Raw genomic sequence first — 23,409 nt, 5'->3', positions numbered from 1 at the left:
TTCAGAAAATTCATCAATTGTGGAATATGTATACATATTATATTATGTACAATGTATACTACATGTAAATTATAAATATTAATTTGTACCATCTTATAATATGTAGTACATAATGTACTATAACACAATGTGTTAAATATAAAATATAATCATATACAAGATTATACATAATAAAATTATATAACTTACTGCAATGCTGGCCCCCATCTTGGCAAATCAGTCATAGACATAAATATGCAGTCAGTCAGGACGCTAACCAAAATGAACAGTCGGAAAAAGGTAAGTTACAGTCAAGGAACAATAGTAATAAAAATAATGTTTAAAATACATTTCTATAATCTGTTTATATGTACACACATGAGATCACATAGTTTCTTAAGTTTCAAAAAATGTACTATTTATATTGAAAAGCAACAAGGATTAAGATTTGCTACCACTACTTGTGTGCACTAGAAAATGCATTTTAAATGTATTTTCAAATATGGAACACACTGAAACTATAACCAAGATTTCAGTTTGACATAAAATGATATGTTAATTAAAAAGAGAAAAAGACTGCAACAATATTTGAATAGAATAGTTGCATTTGATGTTAGTACAGTTTAAAACCAACAGAAAAGGATATGGATGTACCAAAATCTTAATGGTTGCTCTTCTAATTGAATTGAAAGGAGACAATGTACACCAGGTAGCATTGAATCTGAATATTGTTCTCTTTTTATTTAATACTATGAAAGTCTATAAGAAGAAAAAATGAAAATCAAGTGAAATTAGAACTGAGAATTATGATCTTATCAATCATGCAACATTTTCCAATGACCATTTCAGTCATGAAGTCTAACATTTATACTTAAATTTTTATATCCGTTTACAGATTAAATCAAATGGAAAGGTTTTTAAGCTAGTTTTATTCATATTTAGGCTTATCTACCATACCTTTTTTTGCCAGTGTTCTACCTAAGAAAACCATTTGCCGCACACCAATCCTTAAGTTTTCCTGCAGAACTGATGTAATAGAAAGAAATCTATAGCTTGATGGCTCAAGAGTATCCATTTTAGCATACTAAAATTCAATAAATGTAAAATAAGTTAATTTTATTTTGAAGCAAATAAGATATGAGACTGCAGTAGTAAAAGTGACCCACCCAATGCATGCAAACATTATCTTAATCATTAGTAATTTTCTATGGTATATAACCATGCTGTACGTTATCATTGACATAAATATATTTAACACAAAAATTTATGTCATGTAAAACTAATCTGTTGGTATATTTAAGTATTAAACCCCCCCAAAAAAGAAAAATCAGAAACATCTTAAAAAGGACTTATATACATATGTATATGTGAAGATATATGTGTGTAAAATACAGATATATAATGTGTGTGTAAAATACACACATATAATATATGTGTGTATGTGTGTGTATATATAAACATACAGAATTATATACACACACATATATGCACTTTTGTTATACATACATATCCATTTGGAAAATTCATTCATGTGCTGTATGCATAACTATAGTATACATTGCTGTTGTTTAGTACCTAAGTCCCATCCGACTCATTTGCAACCCCATGGACTGTAGCCCTGCCAGGCTCCTTTGTCCATGGAATTTCCCAGGCAAGAATACTAGAGTTGGTTGCCATTTCCTTCTCCAATTCCTGACCCCATGACTGAATCCATGCACCATCAGGGAAGTCCTCATATTACACATCGCAAACATTATATACACTACCATGTAATAACATTAAATGTATAGCATAAAAGGCATATAAGGATATTGGAATCTTTTTAATATATGCATTTATACTGTAAAATGTCAGCATGCTTCCACCATGCAAAGTATTTGAAAGAGTTGTGACTAACAGAATGATCTCTTTGCCTTCCATCCAGCATGCATGCTGAGTCCCTTCAGTCGTGTCTGACTCTGCGACCCTATGGACTGTAACCCGCCAGGCTCCTCTGTCTTGGGATTCTCCAGGCAAAAATACTGGAGTGGAAGGTTGCCATGCCTTCCTCCTGGCGATGTTCCTTATCCAGGGATCGAACCTGCATCTCTTACATCTCCTGCATTGACAGGTGGGGTCTTTACCACTTGTGCCACCTGGGACTGATTCATTTTCTTTTCACTCATTTGGTAAAATCATTGAATGCACTACAATATCAAAGAATATCAAATTACATTTGTCCACAATGGGGCTAATTCTTACCTCCCCCAAGTCTGACCTTTTTTTTTTTATAATTACTTCATTTTTGTTAGAAGCTTTCAAGCTCAGAACCTTGGCATTATTAATCAGTCTTCAAATCCTGCTGTTTCTTCTCAAGTGTGTTACTTCTGTCTCCAAGGCACTCTTAGAATCCAGACTTCTTGACTTCAGGCCTGGATTACTCTCTCTCCTATTTCATCTTTCTGACTCTATCACTACCATGAAATAGTAATGTAGAAGTCTCTAGATTAATCTTATTTAAACATTGCATTGATCACATCAGTACTCTGGCCATCACACTAAAGCCATGTTGTCATCTCCATTATCTCATCTTATTTCCCACAATTTACAACAACTACAGGGTTCCAGTTCTATCATCAGCCCATCTCTTCCTTATTTCAGAATTAATCTATGCTCTTGCCTGTTCATAGAAGATTTTTGCCTTGTAAAAACTGAAGTGTTTCTGAAGCTGTAATTCAAGGTTCTTCCAGCTTTGTCAGTCCACACAGATCTCTGTCTTTTCTAAGCATAATCGTTTTTATCATTTTGTGCTTCTTGCTGAATTGTCAAATATTTAATAATTTTCTCAAATCATTCTGGGAATAAGATAGGATGTGACTGTATGAATGAATAAAATTTATGAATGAAATATAGTTTGGTTTTATTTCTCTAACTACTGAGTAAGCACATCAAGTTGAACAGTTGAAACTGCTGCACATGTAATTGAAACTTTATATTATAGTTATTTTAAAATCAATACCCTTAAGTAGCCAACCATCATGCTCCCATAAAATGAAACATTAAGGTATGCCAGTATAGCTTATTACATACAAAGTACAGTTATCCCAAACAAACCAACCAGGCAAATAATCAGTTTTGACAAAAATCTCAAATATGTGTTAAATTTCTTGTCCAGTTTTCTGTAACTTAAAATTACCTCTTCACTTACTCTTCTGTCTTTTTTCATTCTTTTTCAATTACAGTTTTTTGCATGTCTGGAAAATGGATAAAAATATAGCCACAGTAAGCTTAATTAATCCTTACCCTTTTATTAATGTAGTATGGGTCCACATCTTCCAATGGCTCTGACACCATTGCTTGAGGAAGATTTCCATAAACAAATGGAAGCTCTTTTCCAACCTCCAAGTCGCAGTTCGGCTTTAAATCTTCTTTGTCTTCCTCACTTGGCTTTTTAGTACTGTGCTGTTCCATAACTTCAAGAGATTCTCTGGTGAAAGGGACCAGGCTCTTAGGTTCTGGGGAAGCCATTTTCAATTTTGCCCCTGCAAGAAAAGTATTTTCTTCATTTCTGCATAAGATTTGGATACAATAAAGAAAAAAATTAAAGTACAAAAGGCTAGGATATGAATGAAAGAGAATGGCAAACAATGCACTCAATGAAAACTCCTGCATTTAAGAGAAATCTGAGTTATTAAACTTGGTTTTGTTTCCCTTAATGTTAGACTTCACTTGTAATTTCATCAATAACTCATTCTATTTCATTTACTCATCCATTGAATCCTCTTTCTTCTACTGAAATCTGCCTTTCAGTTTCTCCCCTGTAATGAAAAAGCTCTAAAGTGGCTACAGACTTTTGGAAGACCAAACCCAATCATTTCACTCTCAGCTGTATTTAGTCACTGACTAGACTTTGCTTCTCTAAACTCAAGTTTCATTGGCTCTGTGACCCACTCTTCTGTATCTCTTCTTACAACTATGATCACTTCCTTTGACTTAGTTTTTCCCCCAAATTTTCAACTTTGATATCCTTTAAAGTTTTGCTTTTCCCTCTTTTACCTCATCTTTTTGGTAAGTACCTAGGCAAACACAGAGTTTAAACTACTATAAATAGGTATTCACCAAGTACATTTCCCAAAACACTCCCTTCTCTCAGTCATCTATGTGTCAATCCACCAATGACAGCAATTTAACAACTAAAAACAAAATTTGTTGTTTTTTCCCAAGACCAAAACCACTCTTTAACCTAACAGTCATTGTAAAATTACATATAAACTCATTACTTTGAAAATTACTCATAAAATGTTTTTCTTTGTCACTAGTTCCTTAGAAAAAAGTAATCTTCCTATAATAATTTTCTATCAGTTATTTAAATATTATCCATTGTTCATACACCTACATCAAGGTAGCCATCTCTGTAATTCTGTCTCTGGAATTCTAGTCTTTATCTATTTCAAGTTATTCTACAGGCCACTTGAATTAGTCTTCATTAAATATAATTTCATGTATCAATTCTCCATTAATGAAACATTCTTTCCTTTTACACTGAAATATGCTCTTTTGCTGATTTTTTCCAGCCCAATTTCTGTCAAAACCAACTCTTCAAGTGACTCTACTGAGTCAGTAACAACTAACTGATTATTCTTTATACATTCTCTTTAACCCTCATTGCAATTCTACTATTGCAAATAATGATACTTGATATTGCAGCATTTTCTACATGTGTATTTTGTCTCTTATACTGCCTGCCTTAGGTAAATTTATCCTATTGATATGATATGTCCTAAGACAGAAATCACATACATATGTAACATACACACAGATACAGTAATCCAGAATTTTCCTCTGTTGTGTAAAATTGAGTTTTTAAATAATTGAATCCATTACTTGCTATTAGTGGAAAGTGAGAAAACAATAACTTGGTTAACAATAATGGAGTATAAATCATTGTGAGAATCAAACTAGTACCAGCTTTAAATAAGTGGTTTGTAAGAGATATTTTAACTATACAAATGCTAATCTCCAGACATCCAAAGAGAGGACACACAGTCCATTTCTTAATCCTGAAATATAAAAGTGGAAAATAATCACTGGGACAACTCCTTATACCTTTCATGACATCACAGTTTTCTTGGCTTTTCTTTTAATTCCTACTGCATTAGGCATCTAAAGAATGACTTTCTATGCTCACTTCTAACAATGTATATAGAACAAAATGCCACCCCTGCTTCAACTTTATTTGATTTTTCAATTTAAGCTCCCACCTATAAATTCTATTTCCCAAAATGTAAATAAAAAGATACTCAGTCTATCCAATGGATTTATTTTCCCTTGGTTCAGTCACTTGTGACCACACAGAGGGACATTTTCATAATAGCAATGTCTGCTTATGCCCAAGACTCTCCAAGGATATTGCAAGGATGGGGCGTTAAGCAATTTTAAAAGAGAGAAATATGGAATCGAAATATTAACGTATATCAACTTGGAACCCTCTTTGTTAATTAGTGAAAAATAACAATTGCACATCAAAAAATTTACCTATTTTTCAAATAACTTGCTTCAATCATGCACAAAATACTTATTAAAGGACCATTAATAATTGTTTATACACACCATATGTACATATAAACACAATGCTCAAAATCCTTAAAGCTAGGCTTGAATAGCACATGAACCAAGAAATCCAGATGTACAAGCTAGATTTAGAAAAGGCAGAGGAACCAGAGATCAAACTGCTAACATGCACTGGATCATAGAAAAACTAAGGGAATTCCAGAAAAACATTTACTTCTGCTTCATTGATTACACCAAAGCCTTTCACTGTGTGAATTACAACAAACTAGAAAATTCTTAAAGATATGGGAATACCAGACCACCTTACCTGCCTTCTGAGAAACCTGTATGCAGGTCAAGAAGCAACAGTTAGAACCAGACACGGAAAGAGAAGAGTGAAAAAGCTGGCTTAAAGCTAAACATTCAAAAAACAAAGATCATGGCATTCGCATTACTTCATGGCAAACAGACAGGGAAAAAATGGAAATAGTGACAGACTTTATTTTCTTGGGCTCTAAAATCACTGCGGACGGTGACTGTAGCCTTGAAATTAAAAGACATTTGTTTCTTGGAAGAAAAGCTACAATAAAGCTAGACAGCGTATTAAAAGGCAGAGACATCACCTTGCCAACAAAGGTCCATATAGTCAAAGCTATGGTTTTTCCAGTAGTCATGTACGGATGTGAGAGTTGGACCATAAAGAAGGCTGAGTGTCAAAGAACTGATGCTTTAAAACTATGGTGTTGAAGAAGACTCGTGAGGGTCCCATGAAGAGCAAGGAGATCAAACCAGTTAATCCTAATGGAAACCAACTCTGAATATTCGTTGGAAGGACTGATGTTGACGCTGAAGCTTGAATACTTTTGGCCACCTGATTGTGAAGAGCCAACTCACTGGAAAAGACTGATGCTGGGAAAGATTGAGGGCAGGAGGAGAAGAGGGTGACAGACGGGGGTAAGATGGTTGGATGGCATCACTAACTCAAAGGACATGAGTCTGAGCAAACTCCGGGAGATAGTGAAGGACAGGGAAGCCTGGCTTGCTGTCATTCATGGGGTGGTAGAGTCAGGCACACATGAATGAATGAACAATAACATAGTAATACCTCACACATCAAGTTTTGTTGAGGGGAGTCAAAATGCTTTGAATAAGTACAGTTTATGAAGACACACTACAAACAACTGAAGTTTTCTCTTACTTACACGTAGAATCTTCCTTTAAAAAATTTAATAAGCTTTCAAAATTGTACTCCTTACATGGAGTTCCTTGAATTGTTCCTTAATGGCTCATGGTTATAGGCTAGTATAAACAAAATCACAAACTTAGGAATTAGACTTACATTGAAATCCTAAATTCTGTTACTAATTCTGTTCTGTTCTTAGAGGTCTCAGTTAAACTACTTATATTCTAGAAACTGTCAGTCATAAAATTGGGATCCTACCCAGGTTAAGTTAAGGATAAAATCAAATAATGTGAATGAAGTGCCTAGAACAATGATTGGCACATAATAGGTTCAAAGTAAATAAAAATTTTAAACTGTGATATAATTTTATATCTGGGAATGATTGGTCAAATTTAATAGAATAATAGTATAGTTCAATACACATCAGGTTTTGAAATTTGAACCAAAACAACCTGTCTGCACAAATGCGGTAAGTATATTTTTGCAGCAGAGGAAACTGCCAAGGGGATTTACTTAAAAGTAACTGCAATATCAATAAATGCTGATTGTGTCTACCAAGAAACTTAATATAACCTTTATCTATACTGAAGGAAAATGGAGGAGGCAGTTACTCTCTCTTCTGCTGTATTCCATGACCACAATCAAAAGGCAGGCATGTAAACTGGAAGGTCTTCAAATGTGATCAGAATGTTGATAAAATTCAAATCATTCCATCTATAGATGAGTTATTCATTGACTGTGACCTTATAGTCTTAGAACTTTACAATCCTAGAATCTTTGAATTGAATTTTCACAGAGTATCACCTAAAGGTTTTGGCTAAATATTAGATAAACTAAACCTACGCAGCATTGAATGAACAAAATCAAGAGCATTTTACAAATATCATTTCATATTAAGTAAAAATGTTTCTTTTATATTTTTAGGGATACATTCTAACTGCTAAGAAACATTATTAAGTTTATGTGTATAAAAACTATTGTCCTTAAAAGTAGATACAAAGGGATGTCATAAACTTGTTGCAAAGATGCTACCATTAGTGAAAATATTTTTGGACACCATCTATAGAAACCCCAAAATTTAATTTGTCAGCCAGTATTCTTATTGTATAGGCTTCCCTGGTGGCTCAGGTGGTAAAGAATCTGACTCCAATGAAGGAGACCCAAGTTTGATCCCTGGGTGGGGAAGATCCCATCGAGAAGGGAAAGGCTACCCACTCCAGTAATTCTTGCCTGGGAAATCCCAAGGACAAAGGAGCCTGGCAGACTATAGTCCATGGGGTTGAAAAAGAGTCAGACATGACTGAGTGACTAACATACACATACATTAAATGTGTATAGTCCAAATATAATCTTCTTTTTCCTTCTGTTATCCCTTCACAGCACAACAATCTTTGATTCCTCAGTCTGCCACCTACTAGCTATGAGACTTTAATAACATAGCCTGGGTAAACTTTGGAACCCCTCATGCACCTCACAGGGTCATAAACATGAAACCAGACTATACATGTAAGCCTGCTCCACAGCACTGACTACCACTGTTAATTCTCTCTCCCTACCCAGTCAGTTATACCAAAAGACTTCTTTAGTCATAATTTTGATGTTGAATGAAACTACCATGGTTGTTGACTAGATGAATAAATAGATAGTGGACACTATCTTCAATAGTATGATAAAGAAATGCAAGCACTTAATCAAATGAAACTGGCTTGCATATAACTTTTAGACAGCTGAGTGCAGATTATAAATTATTAATCATTAAATCATAATTCAGTAAAAGCATTTCTGTGGGGAATTTATGAAGTATGATCCAGGCACTATGTTTTCTGGTGAGTGATCTTAATATAGCACAAATGCCTGAAAAATATAGAAAGATTAATAGTTAATCTGTCCATTAGACTGCTTTTCTAAAAAATTGAATTGCTAAAGTAAGATTTTGGCAAGAATTGTATCAAAGTCAACTCAAGTTTGGACCGTAACAAGTATAATTCAAAACATGCCACATTTATCACCTGATGATTTAAAGGGGCACAGCTAGAAATATTTCTATATACGAGGACAAGAGAAATATTTCTACATGTGAGAACTGACTGAAAGGCAGCTGTTAGGGCAGATCAAACATCTGATGAAAATAGCTACTGTATTCCCATGTGTATATAAGCTCTAGCCGCCAAAAACTGGTTCAGCCTTCACTCCACTTGCTGCATAACTAATATATATTCTTGGATTTTTCCTGTGTTGGAATATCTTTACTCCGGTATAGCTAACATTTTCTTTAATCCAACATTTTCTTGCCCCTGAGACTGTTTCACTCTTTCCTGACTTAAATGATTTGATTTCTGGCTCTTGTCTTTACACTCTCTACAGCTGTGTTCTGCCCAGGGTTTAGCCAGTTTTGGTTAATTCTCCTCATTATGTGTGCCAACCCCTTCACAGATCACTGCCTTGTCATGGAGAAGGGACTTACATAACTCAATGAAGCTAAGAGCCATGCTGTGTAGGGCCACCCAAAATGGACAGGTCACAGCAGAGAATTCTGACTAAATGTGATCCCCTGGAGGAGGGAATGGCTAAATGAAGCAGGGCAAAGGCTAACTGAATTCTGCCAAGAGAATGCACTGGTCACAGCAAACACCCTTTTTCAACAACACAAGACATGACTTTACACATGGACATCAAAAAATGGTCAATACCAAAATCAAATTGGTTACATTCTTTGTAGCCAAAGATGGAGAAGCTGTATACAGTCAGCAAAAACAAGACAAGGAGCTGACTGTGGCTCAGATCATCAGCTTCTCATAGCAAAATTCAGGCTTAAACTAAAGAAAATCAGGAAAACCACTAGGTCAGCCAGGTATGACTTAAATCAAATCCCCAATGAATATGCAGTGGAGGTAATGAATAGATTCAAAGGATTAGATCTAGCAAACAGTGTGCCTGAAGAACTACAGATGGAGGTCCATAATATTGCACAGGAGGCAGTGAACAAAACTATCCCAAAGAAAAAGAAAAGCACAAGACAAAGTGGTTGTTGGAGGAGGCTTTACAAATAGCTGGAAAAAAGAAGAGAAGTGAAAAGCAAGGGAGAAAGTGAAAGGTACATACAACTAGATGCAGAGTTCCAAAAAATAGCAAGGAGAGACAAGAAGGCCTTCTTCAATGAACAGTGCATAAAACAGAAGAAAACCACAGAAGGGAAAGACTAGACATCTCTTTGGGAAAATTAGAAGTATCAAGGGAACACTTCACCCAAAGATGGGGACAATAAAGGACAGAAACAGCAGAGACCTAGTAGATGCTGAAGAGATCAAGAAGACAAGGAAAGAATACATGGAAGATCTGTACAAAAAAGATCTTAATTAACCAGATTACTAAGATGGTATGGTCAGTCACCCAGAGCCAGACACTCTGGAGTGTGAAGTCAAGTGGGCCTTAGAAAGCACTGCTATTAATAAAGCTAGTGGATGTGATAGAATTCCAGGAAAGCTATTCAAAACCCTAAAGGATGATGTCATCAAGGTGTTACATTCAGTATGTCAGCAAATCTGGAAGACCCAGCAGTGGTCACAGGATTGGAAAAGGTCAACCCTCATCCCAGTTCCCAAGAAGGATAGTATCAAAGAATGTGCTAATTATCCAACAACTGCACTCATCTCCCATGCTGGTAATGTCATGCTTAAAATCTTGCATGCTACGCTTCAGCATTTGCAAATGAAGAACTTCCAGACATCCAAGCTGGGTTTAGAAAAGGCAGAGGAACCAGAGATCAAATTGCCAACATTCGCTGGATCATAGAGAAAGCAAGGGAACTTCAGAAAACCATCTGTCTCTGTTTCAATGACTACATTAAAGGCTTTGACAGTGTGGATCATAAGAAACTGTGGAAAGCTCTTAAAGAGTTGGGAATACCAGACCATCTTACCTGTCTCCTGAGAAACCTGTATGCAGGTTAAGAATCAGCAGTTAGAATCCTGTATGGTACAACTGACTGGTTTAAGATTGAGAAAGAAGTACGACAGGGCTGTCTGCTGTCATGCTGTTTGTTTAACCTATATGCTGAGCACATCATGAGAAATGATGGCTGGATGAGTTACAAGCTGGAATCAAGATAGGTGGGAGAAACCTCAACAGCCTCAGATATGTGGGTGATACCACTCTAATGGCAGAAAGTAAAGAGGAACTAAAGAGTCTCTTGATAAGGGTGAAGAAGGACAGTGAAAGAGCTGCCTTAAAACTAAATATTAAAAAACTAAGATCTTGGCATGTGGCCCCATTACTTCATGCAAAGAGAAGAGGAAAAGGTGGAAGTACTGACAGATTTCCTCTTCTTGGGCTCTAAAATCACTGTGGATGGTGATTGGAGCCATGAAATCAGAGGACAACTGCTTCTTGGCAGGAAAGCAATGACAAACCTAGACAGTGTGTTGAAGGGCATAGACATTACTCTGCCAACAAATGTCCATACAGTCAAGGTTATGGTTTTCCCAGTGGTCATGTATGCTTGTAAGAGCTGGACCATAAAGAAGGCAGAGTGCTAAAGAGTTGATGCCTTCAAACTGTGGTGCTGGAGAAGACTCTTGAAGGTCCCTTGGAAAACAAAGAGATCAAATCAGTCAAGCTCAAGGGAAATCAACTCTGAATACTGTTGGAAAGACTGATGCTGAAGTTGAAGCTACAGTATTTTGGTCATCTGATGTGAACAGCTGACTCACTGGAAAAATCCCTGAGGCTGGGAAAGATTGAGGGCAGAAGGAGAAGAGCACACCAGAGGATGAGATGGCTGGATGTAATGGACATGAACTTGGGCAAATTTGGAGGATGGTGAGGAATAGGGAGGCCTGGCGTGCTGCAGTCTATGGGGTCGCAAAGAGTTGGACATGACTGGGAGACTGAACAACAACATGTGTGCCTAACTTAGGATTGACCTACTTCAGGTCCCAGTTCTGGGCTTTTTGGTGGCTTCAGATTTCCTGATTGCTCAACTCTATCCTCCTTTAGTTTCTTTGTCCTAACCCATCTCAGACCCCTTGTTAACACCTTATTGGAATATGTTATCTTACAGAAGATTTCCCTGGTATGACGGTGAAGAATCTGCCTGCATTGCGGGAGACCTGGGTTCGATACCTGGGTTGGGAAGATATGGCAACCCACCCCAGTATTCTTGCCTGGAGAATCTTTACAGACAGAGGAGCCTGGCTACAGTCCATGCGGTTGCAAAGAGTTGGACATGACTGAGCGACTAAGCACAGCACATATTGCAGAAAGTGGCTGCAAACACTCTCAAAAACTTATCTCTCAAGTCTCTCAAAAATATATCTACAATCATATATGTTTATAATTCTATATTTTAGCTTTTTGGTTTCAGCTATGTTTTTAAAAAGTGAGCTCTAATTTTCCTTTAAAGATTGTTATTGCAGTTTGACATGTCATATAGGGCAATAAGTTTAAGCATGGTGTTTCCTTTTGACATTCATTTATCAGTCATTTGTGGAACACATATTTATTAAGTGCCAAGCATTAAGCTAGGTATCAGTGCTATAAATAAATTATAGTTACTGAATTTAAGGACAATGGGAGACAGACTTGTAAACAAATAAGAATCAAGTTATCTTGGTTATCTCTGAAAATTATTATTTCAAAGCAAAAGAGATGCAAATTAAAATCATCTCCAACACTAGTAGGTCTGGATTCTATAGAGAGTTCGTCAAATTTTCCAACAATGAGAATTAACATCTCTCTTCTTGAAGAAAGGAGCACAGTCAAGGACCTTAAACTTCAGAATGACACCGTCAATACACACAATAGGAAATCACAGCCAGTATCAGTTAACAGTCTATCTGCATCTGATTGCAAATTGCCTGAGAACAATGAACAGGAAGCTTAGTGGCAGCTGAAATACCAAGAAGGGATGCAGATCACTGGGTATAGGATCCCAATGAGGGTCTCCAAGCTCAACAAAAAATACTATTCTGACAGTGATAAAGGCAACAGAAAGCCTGATTGCCAGGAACATAAAAAGTTAAACTAATTCTACCCTAAATAGTCTTACTTGAATCTTCTAAGAAAACAACTGCTTTGGTTTCCTACCAGTGAGTTTAGGAAAGTGGTCTAACTCAATATTCTAAAGCACTCAATGTTCCCAATTTTTCTAGGTATTCTCAAAATTTCCACTGCTTTGTGAAAGTGGCCTCTGGGATTTCTGAATTACCCCTTGTTACACTGAAAAAATGAGCACATTGTAATGGAACTGGAATCTTCCTAGAATTGTACTTCTCATGAACCCAAAGATCTGTTAGATCATTAACCAAAAATTCCTGGCCAGTAGCCATATTAGGGGTTAACAATATAAAAAAAAAATTACTCTTTGCCACTTCCCAAAGGAATTCAAAAGGGCTTTGTCATGCAACTAGATTCTATATGTTGTCTTCAGTCCTAAAGTCCTTGATGCAACCAGCTCCCCTGAGGTATAAGATATGATCTCAATATTTGTTTTAAAAATACAGAACTGGAACTATACCTTGGTGCTCCTGGGACCATACACAACCAGTTGACCTCCTTAAGCATCCTCTCAATCTGCAGTGAAACTGTGGATTTTCTTAGCCCTTTATTTTTTCTCAGCTTCTGACCAGCGGAACTAAGCTCATAGATCTACAAACGGTGCCCTAAATCTGCAAATCAGATGGAAGAGCTCTGGACCAGTTGTCATCTAGGGCCAACCATAAACCTCGAGCTAACCTCTGGCTCTAGGTTAGCTTGAGATGGGCACAAAACCTTCAATAATATGGTCCTGGGTGGTTGACTAGATGTGAGCGTGTCAAACCTGCAGTTTATGAATCCTGAGGCCTTTGAGACGATGGGGAAGAGGAGAGGATGGTGGCCTTGGATCAACATCCCGATACTGAGAGTTGTAGGGAAAGAATACCTTCTCATGCACCTGATTTGAATTATATCAGCTCTTGACTGGATATTAGTGCTAATATTGAAAATGTAGGAGTCAGCAGCCCAACCCAGACAGACAATTTCAGAGTATCTTGGGCTAGGGCCCCTTGGGATGAACCTAATGCAGCCTGCTAGAGAGAAAGATTCCTTGGCTGATAGCCATGCTTCATCTAACCACCCTCATAAAGCAAGCAAAGACATCATTACATGTTGTTTTATGTTCTCTGATATCCCAAGTATGTGAGACAGACGAGGCTTATACCAGAATTTCTGAGGCAAATACTTGCTTTAGAATATCACTTCTCCAAAGGATCAAATGCTTTTCACCTCTCTGGACCCCTTATCTCCCTCAGCTCTAGAATTTTCCTGATTCTGTGGGTGTCTTGACCTTACCAGATGTTGCCATTCTGCCATATGTCCTAGTGCAAAACAGGTCTAAAGTTTGAAATAAAACATGCAACCAGAACATCCACCTTATCTGTTGCTCCCAGTTCCTCCCAAGATAATAAATCTAACTTTTCCCTTCCACCCTTTCCTTTTGTTTCTGACCCACTCAGTTTCATAGGTCAGTCGCATGACCAGGAATCACAGGGTTCTTGGGACAATTTGAGTGTATTTTTGTTGCTGAGAACTAATCATTTATGCCATTCCCTGTCCGTTTCAAAAGAAAGCATCTGAGTTAGATGATGAATGACACAGTCACTCAACCAGTCGTCTCATGCTCAGCCCCTCTGTAGCTAAGCTCCCAGGAAGAAGGCTGTGTGGATAAGCAGCATTCTCAACCAGCAACTGCAGCTGCACCATCTTAGAGATCACGAAGGCCAGGAAAGAAAGGGGCTACCAGAAGTCAGTGTTTTTTTCTCTCCCTCCGTATCCTATTACTCATTGCTTCCCTGTCCCTCAGTTCAATTCCCAGAGCATACCCTACCAGTAATGCAGTCAAGCTGTGAAGACAGATACTGCACATGTAAGAGGTGACTGTCCAGAGCACTCACAGCCTCTTCACTTTCATTTTTCCCACCTGAAGGAATTAAAACTACTGCATCTAAGTAATCAACCCATATGCTTTCTGGGAAGACAGAGTTGATCCTAAGCATGAGAAACAGATGCTAGAAAAGCTTTGTCAAAGGGAATTATGAAATGTTTTACTCTGTACGGGATAATATATATATATATATTTATTAATTCTCTTAATACATTTACCAAAAGATTTAGTGTGACTTACAAAGGTGTAGACCTGTACAGCAAGATAATTCAAACCAAAAAAAAAATGAAGCAAAAATTAGCACCATAGATCCATAGAGAAGGGATAACAGCAAATGTCAATTTCACTCTGACAGGAAATAGGAAATAAAGGGTAAAATGACTTCTCACATGCTTTCCAAGCTATTTTGAGACAATTATGCTATTAGACAAGGACAATGCAGCAAGCCTCTTGCACCAATTACAGTCAGATAATTGCAAAAAATGTAATGATAATAGTAACAAGGCTGTAAACATTTGGAGACTAGAATGTACTGCATGCGTAAGTGAGGGAGACAGAGTTAATGTAATGATTAACTGGAATCTCTGTATTGTTGAGAATATAGGAACCACACCTGCTTTAGTGAAGAATTTAGATCATATTTCTATTCATTGGAGGCTTTTGATTGCACTTCATAGATGTATTATGGCTTATATTTCATCTTTCCCAGTTTCTGTAATGACTCACAGCTAAATTCTCTGATGCAAAGCCCTTTCACCAAGAGTTCTCAATTGTTTTTTCTTCCCCAGGGTTTAGAACTCAAATGATATTAGATGCATTGCTTTTTTCTCATGAAGGATACAAAAATATTTTAATTGTCTTTTAAGAAGCATCAGGAAAGATGAGTCATGGTATTTTGAAAGATATGGTAAGATTAAAACAATCAATAATTTTAGCAGTAAAACTCTAGAGACATATTGGAGATTCTTCCCAATGGATGCCATTTTTGGCAGGCTAGGATACAGAAGTAATGGGCCCTCTCACGGTTCAGTTGAGAGTGTAAACAAGTGCATTTTTTTCTGAAAGATTGCTTGACAATACTCCCTAAAATAATGCTGAATGAACTCTTTCACCCAGCAGTTAAACTGCCCTATGAATATGTTGCTGAAGTTTAAGTTCATATGGAAAGATTCACCAAATAAATTATTTAGTGAAAAACATAGTGTTGAGAACAGCTTGCATTGCATTCAAAGAACATCTTTGAATAAAGTGTTTTAGATACACAGTGGCATATATGCTTGCACATGCATGATGTTTTCCCTCTAAAAGGAAGAAACAGCTATGTCTATGGAGGACTGAAAAGGTGTCAAAGAGCTCTGTTGCTTTCTTGTTAGTATTTCTATACTCATGCGTGTTTGCTCACTCAGTCATGTCTGACTCCTTGTGACCCCACGGACTATAACCCACCAGGCTCCTCTGTCCATGGGATTCTCCAGCCAAGAATACTGGAGTGGGTTGCCATTTCCTACTCCAGGGGATCTTCCTGACCCAGGGATTGAACCCGTGTCTCTGGCGTCTCCTGCATTAGCAGGCGGATTCTTTACCACTGTGCCACCTGAAAAGTACTACTTGAACATAATTTATCATGTACATGCATTATTAAAATCCAGAAATGTAAAGTTTACACACTGAGGCTTGGGGATAAAGGAGATTGACCAGAATAATGCCAATCCACCTGGAATTTTATAGCTGTCTGTTCCCCAGGACTTCAGCCTATTTCTTTTTCTGCTTTGGGATCATATTTTTCACTTCAGTTGCTTACTTCCTGTTTAGCTTTGATTATCTGACTCCTACACTTGGACCTAGATTCTGCCTGTAGCTGTGGTCATCCTGATTTGGCTTCAATACATCCACTCAATTCTGGACTCAACTCCCTCACTGTGACAATTTCAGCCAGCACATTCCTAGAATATGTTATTCTGCAGAAGAAAGTAGTAAATAAGTAATTTTCTCAAAAATATAAGTATGCATTGCCATTTTGCTTTGATTTTATTTCTTAAGAATTGTTTCATTCTGGGTACTTTTCTGGATTTAAAACTTAGGAAAGAAGTCTTGGAAATAAATAAGTACCAGCAAAAATATAAAGGAATATGTTCCATCTTTCTCGCAAATTAAAAGTTCTACTTTGGGAAATGAAGTGAAAGGTGAAAGGGTTAGTTGCTCAGTTGTGTCCAACTCTTTGCAACTCCATGGGCTGCCAGCCACCTGGCAGGAATACTGAAGTGGTTAGTCATTCCCTTCTCCAGGGGAATCTTCCCAACCTAGGGATCAAACCCAGGTCTCCTGCATTGCAGGTGGATTCTTTACTGTCTGAGACACCTAAACTCTCCTCGAATCTAACAGACTCGAATTCTAGTGATGGTTCACTAATATAACCAGGAGATCAGGTCTTTAGAAGAGTCATCTTTCCAGAGAGAAGCAGTTCAGGAATTCTGATACCACACATTCACAGTGTTATGATTTATACTGAGGAGAAGAAATCTGGGCAAGAGTCTTATGAGAGAGTCTTAGCACTCAGTCTCTTTTCACACACATCCACTTAGAAGAACAAGCCCAAGGAAAGGTCAATGGAAAGGTCAATGCATGTTTGAATGCTGTGATAGGATGCAGGAGAGTAAGTGTCTGTGGGAGATGAACTCTCACCAGGGTGAGAGTTAGAGCCGGCAGTGGAGGCAGAGAAGAGTTCCAGGAACATGAAGGAAAGTTGCCTGGGTTTTAAGCATGCCCACTTGAGCTTCTCTATGGCAACCTCATGGTTCACTAGCAGGGTCCCTTGTTTCCTTGTTTCTATGGATATGATAATAATTTATAGCTGTGCCTGTCCAGGCCACCAAAACAAGCAAGTTGGGGAAAAGCCAGAATCTTTCTAGAACTAGTTATTCTTGTGACCCTAGTCAATCAGACCCTTGATCAGAAGAATCTGGCCAGAGGCCACCTAAGAGCTAAGAGCTCAAGAGAAAGGAAAGTATTCTTGCTCCTGTGAGAATAATACAAAGGAGAGCTTGCTATGTATGTAACTTCTAGACTCATTAGCAATCCTGAGACCCTCTGGCCTATGGTTTCAGGCTCCACTGAATCTGTGGAAAAATTTAAAAACATTTTAAGACATTTAAACATTCAAAAAACATTAAAAAAAATTAAAAACATTCCAGAACTCCCATAGTCACTGGAACCCAGGCTGCCTCTTAGAATTGGCTATTTACCTCTGCTCCAGGTCACTCTGAAACAGTCGGTCTGCTTTTCTGGGATCTACTTATACCACCCTGAAACTACTCTAGCTTTTCAAAAGTGGAAGCAAATACACAGACACCAACTCCTCAAATTGGAAAGCAACTAGAGAGGAGCCATAAAACATACCAGGGTGAGACCAGCTATGGACTAGAGTCAAGGCCAAATCAGTTGCTTAGACCATGCAGTCTCTGCAAAAACCCAAAGAATGAGAGGTTGGTGAATGGGGAGCCCCACTGTGTCATTTAAAGCAGGAAAGAAGGAATATTCCACTCAGTACCATATATTCAACCAGGGAGTACAGCCCCCCCAGTCAGTATCCTCTTATGTCCTAGTTTAAAACCAAGTGTCCTGGACGGAATAATCTTTGATCTTTAAAATCAGAAATTTCCCTGAGTGGGGCTTCAACATTTTCATTAAGCTTCTGTTTGATGCTGATACAGTCCAGCACCTGGCTGTCACCACAATCAAAACTGTCCACAGAGCTGGCTGTCCTCAGTCAGCAACAAACTGAGTCAATCCAATCAGAAATGCTGTGTATACAACAGAGATATGTTATCTAGACAAATGAGATTTCCCCACATCAGCATAGAGTATAACCTCGAAAATTTTCTCTTCAACATTAAAGGTTCCCTTTTTCATGTTTCAGAGGTAAGACCTTGTTTGCATGGCCTTGGTTAGCCCATGTTAATAGAAGAAAAGCGGACCAACTCAGGGGAAAATGAGGTTTGTCCATAAAGTTAGTGTCATATGATGGTTGCTTGTCAGGGAAGAAAGAGTTTGTAGATGACCTCTCACAGTGGACCAATTGTGACAGGAGTCAGTGGAAATCATGGAACCAGACTCCCAGGAATCTAGAATGTCTCTTTCAGGCTGATGCCTCCACCATAAGTTTTCAAGAGAGAGTCTACGGTGGTAGGTTGAGGGTTGAATATGTCAGTGGTGTTACAGATCCTGTCGTAATGAGATCTAGGGCTGGGGCATATTAGGATACTTCTTTCCTAAGTGAGACATTGAGTAAATTATGGTTGTTCCCATTTCCAGTGTGCTTTAGACCTGTATTCATCCTCGCTGCACAAAGTTAGTGGGAATGTGTCAACTATCCTCCCAGAGCCTCTCCCACAGGAAACAGAGGACCCAGTTTCTGGGTGCTTAGCTCCAGGGCCCCCTCTCCAGTGGTAACTGACACAGCAACACTGTAACCAGTCATTTGAAATCTGTTGGTCCTTTTCCTGGGCCTACCTCCTATTTCAGGTTTTTCGCCTGTTTCGAATACATTGGTGGTAAAAAGGAGCTCACAGTACCTCTTCCTTCAGTGAAGAATTTTACTAAATCCTAGCAATAAGGAATAGTGTATTTATGCCTAAACTTTGACTTCTCCTGTGTTAATTAGTGGACCAAACAAATTCAGCAATATCCAAATATTTGATGGTTTCATTCCAAGGAAGTAAGAACATATACCCAAAACAAAATTTAAAACTAAAAAGAGGAAGATAGTAAAGCATATTTTGAGGATATTCAGAAGTGTTTAAATATGAATTGTTATCCAAGGCACAGAATTTTGTAAGGATGGAGGCTCACAGGTTGAATATACTTTAAATTGTATTGGTGGCAGTAGCTCATGACTTGAATTTGAATTTTGCTTCCTCTAGTGCATTCTAGTGAGCCCTGTCAAAACTTATATTGAACTGGAGTTTAATTGAGAGCTAGAGAGTGAGGTGGATGAAAATGAGGAACAATTCCTTATATAAGCAGTAGTTACACACGGTACTACCTTTACATAAACCTCCATGTAATCTCTCTCATTTGGTCCTTATCAGGATCTGTAATTTTTTTTATGTCATTTACAAATAAGAAACATAAAGTTTAGTCAAAAGTTAAATAACTTCAATTTTACAGAAACAAACATAAAGTTTTACCACATTAAATTCAAAGTAATTTGTCGTATTAAATTCAAAGTTTTCTTCAGTGATTAGCTCATCAGTGATTAACCCAAATAAGCTCATCAAATTATTACTCATGGGTCTTATCTTCTTTATTGTAAACTAGAGATTGGGTTACAGAAACTTGAATTAGGGCTGGTCATAGCAGGGCCTGGCTTCCTTATATTTGCTATAGACTACATGATAGCTAGGAAGAAAAATATTCACAAAAAGCACCACTCAAACTCCTTCCCATTTCAAGAGATTTTTCTGGCTAGCATCCAAACTTGACTCCATGATTTCCACTAATGAAAGGAACCCATTAGTGTGTTATTCCACGTGAATTCATCATTTGTCCTTCTTAGACTGATATCCTAAGTGTTGGAAGCAACATATAACCAGAGTCACCATGAACACATCATCATCACTTTCAAAAGAAAATCTTCAGAAGGTATGCATATTACAGAGCCAAACAATGGAAAAATGGAAAAAAAAAAAAAAACCTGTTGATCCAAACAGTACCAAAATGCCTAGCCATTAAAACTGGGCACGCCATTTCCTATCACATTTGTGCTGCTAATTTTATACTATTGATTCTTACACAAAAAGCAACTATCTTGAAATCACTAAGTTACTTGGAGTAAGAGAGACAAGATTCGTCAGAAGAAGTATACTTTATCCTGCAGAAGCTTTTATTCCTTCTGTTCTATTATTGTACCATGGAACCAAAAAGTCATTGGCATACAAGGAGTTTAGAAATTTTACACTACCAGAGCATCTTGCTTTCAGAAACTTACCTGGCGAGATGAGAAGACTGACCACACATAACATACAGTGCAGAGAAAACATTCACAGACCGTGGCTGCTAGTGAAGCAGTTCTCTTAATCTGAGCCCAGCATTTCCTACCGGGGACCCTAAGGGAGTTTATGGGGTGGGGCAGGCAGGGTGGGCCGGAAAGGCTGGCCGCAGACGGCAGCTCTCACCAACCTGGGACTGGGCACTCAGCAAGAAAAAGGTACTTACTTGCAGCCATCTGACAGGCTCCCACCAGCACCTACGGGAACCCCGAGAAGCTGGGCTCCCTGGACCCCCTTTCTCCTCCTGGGTTCTCTTTCCTCCGGATCTCTGGTTTCCTGAGTTCCCGGCTGCTCAGGAGGTAGCACCTGCCCGCACCAGCTGATGCCACCCAGGCCACGACAGCTCCGCAGTCAACGGACCCCACCGAAGTGCCGGCTGCAAAGTGTCTCTGGGGCGGCCGTCCAGTCGGTCCCCCAAAGACCTCTCCTGCCCAGAGGCGCAGTGGAGTCCTGCCCGCCGCGGGGAGGCCGCTTTTGAGCCCTTCGCAGTCCTCCCGCCCCTCTCCCAGCCACGCCACGCTCGCCGACTCCCTCAGCCCCCGGCCGGGGCGCGCCCTCAGCCTCCGGACCCGGCGCGGGCGGGGTGAGGACGACCCAGACGGGCCGCGGCGGCTGCAGCTGTGGCGTCTCTTCCACCAGCTGCTCGGGAAGGGAGGGGGCGAGAGGAGCAGGCGGGCGAGGAGGGGGAGCGGGCAGAGGGCTGCTAGGGCCAGAAGGAACGGAGCACCCAGGACCAGCCGGGATGCGGCTGGGGGCGGGCCAGGAGACGCGAATCGGAGGGACAGGAGCGGCGAGGAGGGAAAGGCAGCGAACTCAGGTCTCAACCTCTAGTCGCTTGCTTTGTCTCCTTGCCTAGCTGTCCCCGTAGAGCCTGCCAGGGCCAGATGTCAGCCTGCAGCATTCAAATCTGGACGTTGGTGTAGAGGTGTGCTCGGCTCCTGTGTCGGGGGAGGGAGGGAGGACGGTGTGCGGATGTTTAGGAAAGAATGGGTTGGAGTCCCTACAACCTTCTCCCTGGAGATGAGATTTCCTTCCCATTCTGGTGACTTGAGACACAAGGACAGAGGAACAGTTATCCACATGTTGAAAAACTAGCGCGCAACAGCGTACTTCAGGGTGGCGAAAGGTGATGGACCCGCTTTCCCAGAGGGAGTTTGGAAAATTTTACTACATCACAGAACATTCATTTTATAACCCAGTCTTGTTCAGTAGTGAAGTTTCCTTAACAACAACAACAAAAAAGAGTCCTACAACATAGATAATAAAAGTAAGGAAAAGGTAAAAGAAATTATGTGCATTTATAAGAGGCTCAAATTTTATGTCCCAAGGCATCAGACAGAAAAATAAAGGAGAACTAAGCTAAGTTCTGTCCAAGCCATGTCAGAAATAGCATGCTTCATCCATGATTCATAGAAAAGGTCCTATTACTTCTATTTTGTTTGCTTGTTTAAACGATACACTTGCTATGGAAAGTTTCCAAATATATACAAAAATAGAAAGCATAATAAACTCTTATGTACGCAGCCTCAACTATTGTCAATATGAAGTCAATTTTATCTATACCCACATTTTTACCTTGGATTAATTTAAAAGTAGTACAGTTATTTGGAGAAGGCGATGGCACCCCACTCCAGTAATTTTGCCTGGAGAATCCCAGGGATGGAGGAACCTGATGGGCTGCAGTCCACTGGGTCGCGGAAGAGTCAGACAGGACTGAGCGACTTCACTTTCACTTTTCACTTAACTGCATTGGAGAAGGAAATGGCAACCCACTCCAGTGTTCTTGCCTGGAGAATCCCAGGGACGGGGGAGCCTGGTGGGCTGCCGTCTATGGGGTCGCACAGAGTCGGACACGACTGAAGTGACTTAGCAGCAGCAGCAGCAGCAGTACAGTTATTTTATTTTATCCAAAAAATCAGCACATGTCTCTGAATGATAGGGGCTCCTAAAGAATAATGCCCCCCCCCAAACCAATACAATTATCATACCAAAAACTAACAATCATTATTTTGTAGTCAAACATCCACTTGATTTATTTTTAATAGACAACATGTGAATTACCAGCCTCTCTTCCTCACACTTTGTGGTTACATTCCAAGTAGATTTTCTAATTCACTGAACTTTTCTTGAAGCAATTCAACTTACACATCCTCCTCACCCAGTAAAATTCTATGCATCTTTCTATACATTCAATCATAGTACAAATAATAAAAATTTGATAAAATTTAAAATAAATAAATAATAAAAACATGGTAAAAATTTAACCAATATAAAATATCTAATACTTTAAAGGTTAAATAAGATGTCTGACATGAAATAAAGAGAAATACTGCTTTGTATAAAGTGCAACTAAAACAGGCAACTAATCCCAAGCGGTTGTGCAAACCAGTAATAGAAACCAGAGGCAAACAGAAAGGAAACCAATGATACTAGATTTACCTTCTGAGTTGAGTAACCAATTTTTGTTGTTATTCTGGAGCAAATATTTTCTCTCTACTATAGATAATATTACTATGTTAATCTGACATTTTTAGCAATTATTATGCTCCTAATAATAATAATAGCTGATAATCACATTTTGGGTTGCTATGCCGTGGCAAATGTTTGGTGGGAGGGGTTATTCGCAGTATGTTTTCCAGGCTTCTGCCTTAAGAATCTTCTATGTTCCAAGCTGTGCTTCCAGAGTATGTACTTAGAAGATAGAAGCTCTAGACCCACTTGCCCTGCTGCTCATCAGGAGAAATCTTTTC

At 38.8% G+C, this 23,409-nt stretch overlaps 1 protein-coding gene across 1 annotated transcript in view; it reads right to left on the bottom strand.

The window, feature by feature from the left end:
* SCN7A (sodium voltage-gated channel alpha subunit 7) overlaps positions 1 to 21,088 on the bottom strand; it is a 76,542-nt gene extending 55,454 nt beyond the window's left edge. The window contains exons 1-4 of the mRNA XM_061135162.1: positions 20,826 to 21,088; positions 3,262 to 3,500; positions 627 to 738; positions 190 to 280 (exon numbers count right to left, since the gene is read on the bottom strand). Coding sequence (XP_060991145.1) covers positions 190 to 280; positions 627 to 738; positions 3,262 to 3,500; positions 20,826 to 20,835 — 452 coding nt within the window. The 5' untranslated portion in view covers positions 20,836 to 21,088. The remainder of the gene's footprint in view (positions 1 to 189; positions 281 to 626; positions 739 to 3,261; positions 3,501 to 20,825) is intronic.
* Positions 21,089 to 23,409: the final 2,321 nt, after the last annotated feature.

This window comes from Dama dama, chromosome 33 (genome assembly GCF_033118175.1).
Source record: "Dama dama isolate Ldn47 chromosome 33, ASM3311817v1, whole genome shotgun sequence".
Classification (NCBI taxonomy): domain Eukaryota; kingdom Metazoa; phylum Chordata; class Mammalia; order Artiodactyla; family Cervidae; genus Dama; species Dama dama.
Note: the sequence above shows the minus strand (reverse complement) of the source record. Positions and strands in the feature narration are given on the sequence as shown.